Source organism: Phytophthora sojae, assembly GCF_000149755.1.
Source record: "Phytophthora sojae unplaced genomic scaffold PHYSOscaffold_2, whole genome shotgun sequence".
Lineage (NCBI taxonomy): Eukaryota > Oomycota > Peronosporomycetes > Peronosporales > Peronosporaceae > Phytophthora > Phytophthora sojae.
Window position 1 is genome coordinate 1,551,832 of NW_009258116.1, and position 9,424 is coordinate 1,561,255.

The 9,424-nt window shown below is 59.0% G+C and overlaps 1 protein-coding gene and 6 non-coding genes across 7 annotated transcripts; all 7 read left to right on the forward strand.

Annotated features, from left to right (window-relative positions):
* The first annotated feature begins 182 nt into the window (after window positions 1-182).
* PHYSODRAFT_t401 lies at window positions 183-255 on the forward strand. Its single transcript has one exon. It is a non-coding gene; the product is annotated as a tRNA-Lys (tRNA).
* A 503-nt stretch (window positions 256-758) lies between these two features.
* Window positions 759-831, forward strand: PHYSODRAFT_t402. The gene has a single exon. It is a non-coding gene; the product is annotated as a tRNA-Lys (tRNA).
* Window positions 832-1,334: 503 nt separating this feature from the next.
* PHYSODRAFT_t403 lies at window positions 1,335-1,407 on the forward strand. Its single transcript has one exon. It is a non-coding gene; the product is annotated as a tRNA-Lys (tRNA).
* Window positions 1,408-1,910: 503 nt separating this feature from the next.
* PHYSODRAFT_t404 lies at window positions 1,911-1,983 on the forward strand. Its single transcript has one exon. It is a non-coding gene; the product is annotated as a tRNA-Lys (tRNA).
* A 503-nt stretch (window positions 1,984-2,486) lies between these two features.
* On the forward strand, window positions 2,487-2,559 carry PHYSODRAFT_t405. Its single transcript has one exon. It is a non-coding gene; the product is annotated as a tRNA-Lys (tRNA).
* A 503-nt stretch (window positions 2,560-3,062) lies between these two features.
* PHYSODRAFT_t406 lies at window positions 3,063-3,135 on the forward strand. Its single transcript has one exon. It is a non-coding gene; the product is annotated as a tRNA-Lys (tRNA).
* Window positions 3,136-3,274: 139 nt separating this feature from the next.
* On the forward strand, window positions 3,275-4,844 carry PHYSODRAFT_324450 (hypothetical protein; the record flags this gene model as incomplete). Its single annotated transcript, XM_009520215.1, has 8 exons — window positions 3,275-3,406; window positions 3,533-3,719; window positions 3,797-3,847; window positions 3,922-4,010; window positions 4,105-4,295; window positions 4,375-4,399; window positions 4,454-4,789; window positions 4,827-4,844. 8 exons carry the CDS (start codon window positions 3,275-3,277, stop codon window positions 4,842-4,844), a joined length of 1,029 nt encoding a protein of 342 aa, XP_009518510.1.
* Between the last annotated feature and the right edge of the window lie 4,580 nt (window positions 4,845-9,424).

A 9,424-nucleotide genomic window follows, 5' to 3' on the forward strand; every position in this document is an offset into this window, starting at 1 on the left:
GAAGCTGTTGGCGGTAGTCGATGCGGTGATCCGTGTCTGTGGATGCGGCGTGTTCGTATGTGGATGGTATGGGTGGATAGCGAGAGGCATGTGTGGCGTGTGGTTGTCGTGCGTGTGTGTGTTTGGTTGTGGTGTGCGTGGTGTTTGATTTTGTATTTTTGTGGTGTGGTAGTGGATATGAAGCCCGTCTAGCTCAGTCGGTAGAGCGCAAGACTCTTAATCTTGTGGTCGTGGGTTCGAGCCCCACGGTGGGCGACTACTTTTGTCTTTCTTGCTCCGGAATGCCTTGCTCGTCTTTCTGCGTGTCTGCGGGTTGATGCGTGCGTGGGTCGCTGCCCGCTCGCATGTCGGAGTCGCTGGCTTGTCCATTGAGTTCGAGAAAGGTCTCTCGATCATGTCCGTCGGGCTTGGCGGCTGGGGCCCCGACTCGCGACCCGTCACCTGCGACTGCGGCCGGCCGAAGGGCGATGCGCGTCTGGCGGCGCGTGACCTTGGCTGCACGAAGCAACCAGCGGACGAGGTGCTGGTGCGATGAGGACGTAGCGGGGGCACCAGAGGCAGATGCTGAAGCTGTTGGCGGTAGTCGATGCGGTGATCCGTGTCTGTGGATGCGGCGTGTTCGTATGTGGATGGTATGGGTGGATAGCGAGAGGCATGTGTGGCGTGTGGTTGTGTGGCGCGAGCGTGCGTGTGTGTGTTTGGTTGTGGTGTGCGTGGTGTTTGATTTTGTATTTTTGTGGTGTGGTAGTGGATATGAAGCCCGTCTAGCTCAGTCGGTAGAGCGCAAGACTCTTAATCTTGTGGTCGTGGGTTCGAGCCCCACGGTGGGCGACTACTTTTGTCTTTCATGCTCCGGAATGCCTTGCTCGTCTTTCTGCGTGTCTGCGGGTTGATGCGTGCGTGGGTCGCTGCCCGCTCGCATGTCGGAGTCGCTGGCTTGTCCATTGAGTTCGAGAAAGGTCTCTCGATCATGTCCGTCGGGCTTGGCGGCTGGGGCCCCGACTCGCGACCCGTCACCTGCGACTGCGGCCGGCCGAAGGGCGATGCGCGTCTGGCGGCGCGTGACCTTGGCTGCACGAAGCAACCAGCGGACGAGGCGCTGGTGCGATGAGGACGTAGCGGGGGCACCAGAGGCAGATGCTGAAGCTGTTGGCGGTAGTCGATGCGGTGATCCGTGTCTGTGGATGCGGCGTGTTCGTATGTGGATGGTATGGGTGGATAGCGAGAGGCATGTGTGGCGTGTGGTTGTGTGGCGCGAGCGTGCGTGTGTGTGTTTGGTTGTGGTTTGCGTGGTGTTTGATTTTGTATTTTTGTGGTGTGGTAGTGGATATGAAGCCCGTCTAGCTCAGTCGGTAGAGCGCAAGACTCTTAATCTTGTGGTCGTGGGTTCGAGCCCCACGGTGGGCGACTACTTTTGTCTTTCTTGCTCCGGAATGCCTTGCTCGTCTTTCTGCGTGTCTGCGGGTTGATGCGTGCGTGGGTCGCTGCCCGCTCGCATGTCGGAGTCGCTGGCTTGTCCATTGAGTTCGAGAAAGGTCTCTCGATCATGTCCGTCGGGCTTGGCAGCTGGGGCCCCGACTCGCGACCCGTCACCTGCGACTGCGGCCGGCCGAAGGGCGATGCGCGTCTGGCGGCGCGTGACCTTGGCTGCACGAAGCAACCAGCGGACGAGGCGCTGGTGCGATGAGGACGTAGCGGGGGCACCAGAGGCAGATGCTGAAGCTGTTGGCGGTAGTCGATGCGGTGATCCGTGTCTATGGATGCGGCGTGTTCGTATGTGGATGGTATGGGTGGATAGCGAGAGGCATGTGTGGCGTGTGGTTGTGTGGCGCGAGCGTGCGTGTGTGTGTTTGGTTGTGGTGTGCGTGGTGTTTGATTTTGTATTTTTGTGGTGTGGTAGTGGATATGAAGCCCGTCTAGCTCAGTCGGTAGAGCGCAAGACTCTTAATCTTGTGGTCGTGGGTTCGAGCCCCACGGTGGGCGACTACTTTTGTCTTTCTTGCTCCGGAATGCCTTGCTCGTCTTTCTGCGTGTCTGCGGGTTGATGCGTGCGTGGGTCGCTGCCCGCTCGCATGTCGGAGTCGCTGGCTTGTCCATTGAGTTCGAGAAAGGTCTCTCGATCATGTCCGTCGGGCTTGGCGGCTGGGGCCCCGACTCGCGACCCGTCACCTGCGACTGCGGCCGGCCGAAGGGCGATGCGCGTCTGGCGGCGCGTGACCTTGGCTGCACGAAGCAACCAGCGGACGAGGCGCTGGTGCGATGAGGACGTAGCGGGGGCACCAGAGGCAGATGCTGAAGCTGTTGGCGGTAGTCGATGCGGTGATCCGTGTCTGTGGATGCGGCGTGTTCGTATGTGGATGGTATGGGTGGATAGCGAGAGGCATGTGTGGCGTGTGGTTGTGTGGCGCGAGCGTGCGTGTGTGTGTTTGGTTGTGGTGTGCGTGGTGTTTGATTTTGTATTTTTGTGGTGTGGTAGTGGATATGAAGCCCGTCTAGCTCAGTCGGTAGAGCGCAAGACTCTTAATCTTGTGGTCGTGGGTTCGAGCCCCACGGTGGGCGACTACTTTTGTCTTTCTTGCTCCGGAATGCCTTGCTCGTCTTTCTGCGTGTCTGCGGGTTGATGCGTGCGTGGGTCGCTGCCCGCTCGCATGTCGGAGTCGCTGGCTTGTCCATTGAGTTCGAGAAAGGTCTCTCGATCATGTCCGTCGGGCTTGGCGGCTGGGGCCCCGACTCGCGACCCGTCACCTGCGACTGCGGCCGGCCGAAGGGCGATGCGCGTCTGGCGGCGCGTGACCTTGGCTGCACGAAGCAACCAGCGGACGAGGCGCTGGTGCGATGAGGACGTAGCGGGGGCACCAGAGGCAGATGCTGAAGCTGTTGGCGGTAGTCGATGCGGTGATCCGTGTCTGTGGATGCGGCGTGTTCGTATGTGGATGGTATGGGTGGATAGCGAGAGGCATGTGTGGCGTGTGGTTGTGTGGCGCGAGCGTGCGTGTGTGTGTTTGGTTGTGGTGTGCGTGGTGTTTGATTTTGTATTTTTGTGGTGTGGTAGTGGATATGAAGCCCGTCTAGCTCAGTCGGTAGAGCGCAAGACTCTTAATCTTGTGGTCGTGGGTTCGAGCCCCACGGTGGGCGACTACTTTTGTCTTTCTTGCTCCGGAATGCCTTGCTCGTCTTTCTGCGTGTCTGCGGGTTGATGCGTGCGTGGGTCGCTGCCCGCTCGCATGTCGGAGTCGCTGGCTTGTCCATTGAGTTCGAGAAAGGTCTCTCGATCATGTCCGTCGGGCTTGGCGGCTGGGGCCCCGACTCGCGACCCGTCACCTGCGACTGCAGCCGGCCGAAGGGCGATGCGCGTCTGGCGGCGCGTGACCTTGGCTGCACGAAGCAACCAGCGGACGAGGCGCTGGTGCGATGAGGACGTAGCGGGGGCACCAGAGGCAGATGCTGAAGCTGTTGGCGGTAGTCGATGCGGTGATCCGTGTCTGTGGATGCGGCGTGTTCGTATGTGGATGGTATGGGTGGGGACGATGAGAAGCGGCGCGACGTGGACTCGACGCAGTTCGCGCGGCTGCGGCTGGCCTACGAGACGCTGAGCGACCCCGAGAGGCGCGCGGTCTACGACGCCAAGCTGCTGGAAGCCTCGCAGCCGCAGCAGTCGCAGCCGATCAGCGCAAGTACATCTGCACACACGGCTGGAAGGAGCGTGCTGGGAAGAGGACGTCGCACAAGCTCCGCCGCACGGACTGTCCGTTTCCGATGCTAGCTCAAGTCGTCATGCGCCGAGATGGAACGTGAGGCATCGTCATGAAGCGCGAAGTCTACAGCCATAACCACCCCATTTCCGACGGTATCTACAGGTCTTATCCAGGTATTCGCCAGGTTCCCGCAGGCTCTGCTCTGATGCCGGGCATTGACCTCTAGTCGACGCCGACGCTGGGACTTCAAGCGTCTACAACTACATTCGGGAGAACGCCAACCACCGCGTCACAATGGACGACGTTCGAAACCTGGTTGCGCGGATGCACAAGAAAGGCAAGTTATTCTTGTGATAACATGAGTTGTCTGTGAAACTGACTTTAGTCACATTGATGACTAGGAATTGAGCTATCGGACGACGACGCAGTGGTGGAGATGTTCGTGAATTTCAACTTGGAGTCGCCACTAAACGTGTCCTCGGTGCATGAGAACGCGCACGGCGAGGCTGGCGTGATATCCTTCACGAGCGGTCATGTGCGCGCTATGCTGGACAGATTCCCAGAAGTGATTCAAATGGACTGCACGCATCAGACCAACCAGTGAGTCTCTGTATTATGTTTGCAAGTTTTGGCTACGTGGTACCAGGTTTCGATCAGGTTGTGTCTTTGTTCTGAGTAGATATAACTACCAGCTTCTCACGATGGTTGCGATGGATCAATACGGGAACGGGCCAGTACTCACTGATTGAGACGAACAGCGACTGGCACATGGCGAAGTGCATCGCCGAGCACAGCAGGCATTCGGCCGTATCAGTAGAGAGCTCGCGCAGGTTCCGGACGAAGTGTTCGAGTCTGCAATGAGCGACCTTGACAAGTGGTGGTACAATCTGAGGCATGGTAAGACGGATCTCCTGCCGCCCCCATCCTCTGGTGACGATGGCTCAGGCAGTGGTGGTGGTGGTGGGAACGATGGTGGCGCTCCGGGTGGGAGTGCGTCCCAGGGAGAGGACCCGCAAGAAGATCATCACGATGACAATGCCGAAGAAGGGAACATGCAGGACGAAGACGGATCTGACGATGAGGCACCGACGCAGGTCGTCGATTCGACAACCCAAGCTGCCGATAATGAAGGTTGTTCACGCGGGCTAAGCGCTCGACTGTCAGGCAATGTCAGACGGCAAGGCCGCCCCCCTCTCGACCGTGCAGCACAGAAGGAAAAGGCAAGAAATGCTTTGAAGGAGTACAACAATGGCGCAAACCTACGGACTTTATTACGCGAAAAAGATGTGTGTGAAGTGGTGGCTACACTTCACGATGATAAACCCGGTGTTCGTGAGGTAGGTTCCTTCCTGGCTACGTTGCAAGTGAAGTCTCAAGGGCAAGGCAAACCCATTGAGTGGCGCGTTGTAGTGGGCCTACTTTGGCTCACTACTTTAGCTTACACGTGTGCGCACGTGTACGAGGAAGCGTACCTTGGTTTAAACTAGAGTTAATTATACTCGGACCTCCGAGTATAGATTAATCTAAATAAACGATCCAAATAATGTTTTTGGGTTAAAATGAGAGCTGCTATTTTTGTTTTATGTTTCTGACTTCCTCTAAATGTAATATTCTAAGATAGGAATCTGCCAACGACTGGTTGGCAGAATTCCAATGCTATGCATGTCGCTCATTGGCTAAAAGATGCTGCTCTCAGCCAATAGGAATCCTAAGTCTCTATGGACCACCCGTCGTGGTGGTCGTAAATGTATGTAGCCTTTGGTGTGTCTACACCAAGGTCGAGAAAGTCTTTCGAACCTCTAACAGATGTCGTGTCTGTTAGAGTTACAAGTGACTGTAGCCACTTGTGCGTGTAACCCTGTTACACCATCCCTCCCTCAAGGTTAGACGCGCCGAGTCACGGCACGTCAATCAGGAAATTGACCATTCGTCAATTCTTCACGTTGGGAGAAAGAAAACTCGAGCTCATTCCGCAATGAGCTCGCCTCAGAAGAAGACCGACGCTGCAACAGAGGGGAAGTCCTCCGCCGGGATAGAGACTCTCTCTATCCCCGAGTACCGCGAGCGTCTCAAAGCAAAGCGTGACGCTCTTGCTGCCAAGGCTGCGGCGGGGACAACTCAACCAGAGATTGTCCTCGAAGGTTCTTCTGTAGTCAACGATGCCGTTGACTTCGAGGACGACGACGTGGAGATGGAAGAGGGCGAGGCCTCTTCTAGCAAGCGCAAGGAGTCTATCGACAGCGATAGTCTCGACCCGCATGCAGGGTCGAGACGCCCTCGTGAAGGAGACGATTTGGACGCTTCAAGCTCGAAGCGTTCGCGCGGCGAGAGCGAAACTCCGCTCTCCGCTGCTGGGGCTTTAAGCTCCCCGCGTGAGGTGGCGTCTTCAAGTTCTCCGCGCGCTGCCTGAGCAGCGCGCGATCCGTGGATGCCGTCTGCGTCAGAGATCGCAGACCTGTGGGCAACACTGTGCCTCCAAATGAAATTCCGCTGTACGTATGCAGCGGGATCCACGATGATGCTGTGGCGGAGGAGCAGCACTTTGATCCGTTAACGAATCAAAGGCGCTTCCACGAGCTCCGGTACTTCTCCAGCAAGAAGACTCTTCTCACAGCAAAGTGCCTGAGTGGCAGGCAGGACGCGACCACCCACGTGGGCACCGCAGGCACAGGCGGAAGAATCGGCGCCGGAGGTGCCGCGGGCACAGCGGGAGCCGCAGGCGCAGGAGGCGCGGCAGTCGGAGCCTGCATGCGGGCCAGGAGGTCGAGCTGACCCTGAAGCACAGCCTGCTGGCGCTGTAGCTCCCCGAGCTCCCGGCCACGTTGCTCATCGCGATCGCGATAGTATCGCACCCAGTCCTCCAGGGCCCCAAGGCGGTCCCAGACTGCTCGAGGCACCTCGATCCATCGCGTCCGCTCGGCGAGCTTGTCGAGTTCGGTGGCAGTCCGGACCAGACGTGCATCGACGTCATGGATATGATTCCGAAGGCGACCCGGCTGCTGCCGCACCTCCAAGAGCTCACTTTGAGTCGCAAAGGACCCCACAGCGGCCTCCACCGGCCCTGTTCGGTGAGCATGGGAATCTACATTACCATGTGGAGCGCCTCCTGGAGAAGCGGCGGTGCCGGGGTCAAAACCAGTATCTGGTGAAATGGCGAGGGTACCCTCACTCCGAGAACTCATGGGGGTTTGAGGTGCCCCTCCGCCAAGACTGCCCAGACGTCGTGGACGCTTTTGATCAGCTTGATCACCAGCGCCCCGAGGGCTCAAGGCCGGCACGCCGGCCGTCCCGCGCTCTCCGGCAATAAGCTGGGGAGCTGCTGGGTCAGCCACATGGCTCCGAGGCTGACCCTGAGCCACAGCGCTCACTCCCTCGCGGGAAGGAGCGGCTGGAGTGCTCGAAGGAGCGCAGCGCGCAGCGCTAAACTGGGTCTGCGGCTGGGCGAGTGCCGAGAGGCTCCGCTTGGCTCGGACCTTCGCGAAATCGAAGCGGAGCTTGCGTTGAATGCGAACATCCACTTCACTGAAGCTGGCTCGGAGAGCGTCCATGGATCTGAGCTTTCGGCTGTGCTCGGCCCAAGACTCGAACTGAGCTTCATACTCAATTGAGTCTTCCCCCGGGCTAAGTACCACCGGGTACGTCCGCATGGCGGGCACGGACTTCTGCTGGGCTTGCAGCCGCAGCCTCTCGCGATACTCCGCGACAGTCGTAGACTGTGGAGTGAGGAGCCGCTCTCGCAGAGACGTACGCAGTGCGAGCTCCTCCGGAGTATGGGCCGCGGGCCCAATGGTGTGCAGCGCGAGAGACTGCTGGAACGCCTGGCGACAAGCCTCCGCGGGGTCGCGAGGTCGGAAGCCGTAGTCGGCAGTGCTGGGGTTCAGCAGAGGCCGCAGCTCGGGGCGCTGGGAGCGCATGGGAGCCATCTGCGCCGCAACCTGCTCGGACTGAGCTTCGTCCAAAGGGTTGGAGATGACGGGGCCCAGGGGCACGCCCTCACCACGAGGTGGCGAATACTGTGGCTCAGTGAGCGCGCGCAGCTCGTAGAGGCCGGAAGAGCGTTCAGGGAACGGGTTCGGAGTTCGCAGCGGTGACCGCGGCCCCTCCCTCGACGGCGCAGCGCGCTCTGCAGGTGGCCGGCTCGGCGAGCGCACAGGAGGCGTGCACGCGGGGCGCTCTTGATCGCGACGGCTCGGAGAGCCAACTGGGGCCGGCGAGCCTGCTTCACGGCGTGTCGACGTTGTGGGCGAAGCGTCACCGCGGCTCGGGGAGCGTCGCGTGAGTGGGGACGCATCTCCTCGGTTCGGAGAACCCTCCATGGACTCGTCCACCTCGCCCTCTTCACCAAAGAGTTCCCTAGGATCCATGATCTGGCGGGTTGGTGCTCGAGGAGAGCTGGGGCTTGTGCGCTGCGAGCTGCGCTTCAGGCGTTGCGCCGCGAAGTACTCGGACACCGAGAGCCTGGAAGGCGTCGAGGGTGTGCGCGCGGGCGCTGGCGTTCGCGGAGGTGCGGAGGCACACAGTGCAGCAGCACGAGAGGAGCGAGGCTCCGAGGCGGATCTCGCGAGAGGCTGTCTGCGGTCGAAAGACCAAAAGGCTTTATGACTTGAAGTCATGTGAGGGCGCGTTGCGCCGAGAAGTTCTCAGAGAAGTCCACGCGATGTGGATTGACTCGTTCGAGAAGGAGGCTTGACGGAACAAGACCCGGTGGTTGGCCGTTATGCGTGAACACCCGTGTCCACGGTTTGGTGGGGGAGGGTGTAACGGGTTTACACGAGAGTTACCCGAAGGGTTACGAAGTGGGTACACACTGTCTAACCTAAATCAGTAGGAGAATCAGTACATGGCTTCAGAGCCACTGATTATGCATATGACTAGGGTTCACTATGCTAGATAGTGAACCGGATACATTTACACCGTAGGCGGCTTTGCCGCAATAAAGGGAAATACATTCAGTTTGAGATTCACACAGCTAAGAGTTAAGGGTTGACTCTTGGAGTCCGTTAGGTGTACGGACTCGTACGTTCTGGTATTAGAACGGGCTATCTTAAGCTGAGACTCTGTGAGTCTGTTAAGCTTCCTCTGACGCAAAGCTACGGCAGCCCCGCTGCAGACATTGTGTCGGATCGAGACCCGCGCTTCACTGCACACCTTTGGCAAGAAGTGTTTACACTTCTTTTGATGTCGACTGCGGACCATCCGCAGACGGACGGGCAGACCGAGCGCGTGAACCGCGTGCTCGTAGACGTGCTTAAGAGCTACGCGCACTCGTTCCAACACTGGAGCGAGTGTCTGCCGATGGCGGAGTTCGCCATCAACAACTCGGTGCATGCCTCGACCGGGCATACGCCGTTCTACGTGAATGCCATAAGGCACCCACGCCGCCCGAGTCTACTCGGGATGGTGGCTCCTTCCTTAAGTGGGGGAGGATCTACGACTGCAACGCAGCAGCCGCAGAATGCCGCTGATACTTGCACAGTGTTAGCCGCGACTACGCGCAAGAAGAAGAAGAAGCACGCGTCTGTGCAGGGCACAGACGCCGACAAGAGCAAAAAGAAGAAGAACGGGTCTGTGCAGGGCACAGACACCGCGAAGACGAACGCAGAGGCCGGGCCTACTGCTAGAAACGAGCTGAACGAGTTCAGCTCGGGCGCAATCAACTTCGTGCAGCGCAGACAAGCCGTCATTCGGTTTGTCCAAGACGCTATCGCAGCTTCTGTCGACCGACAGAA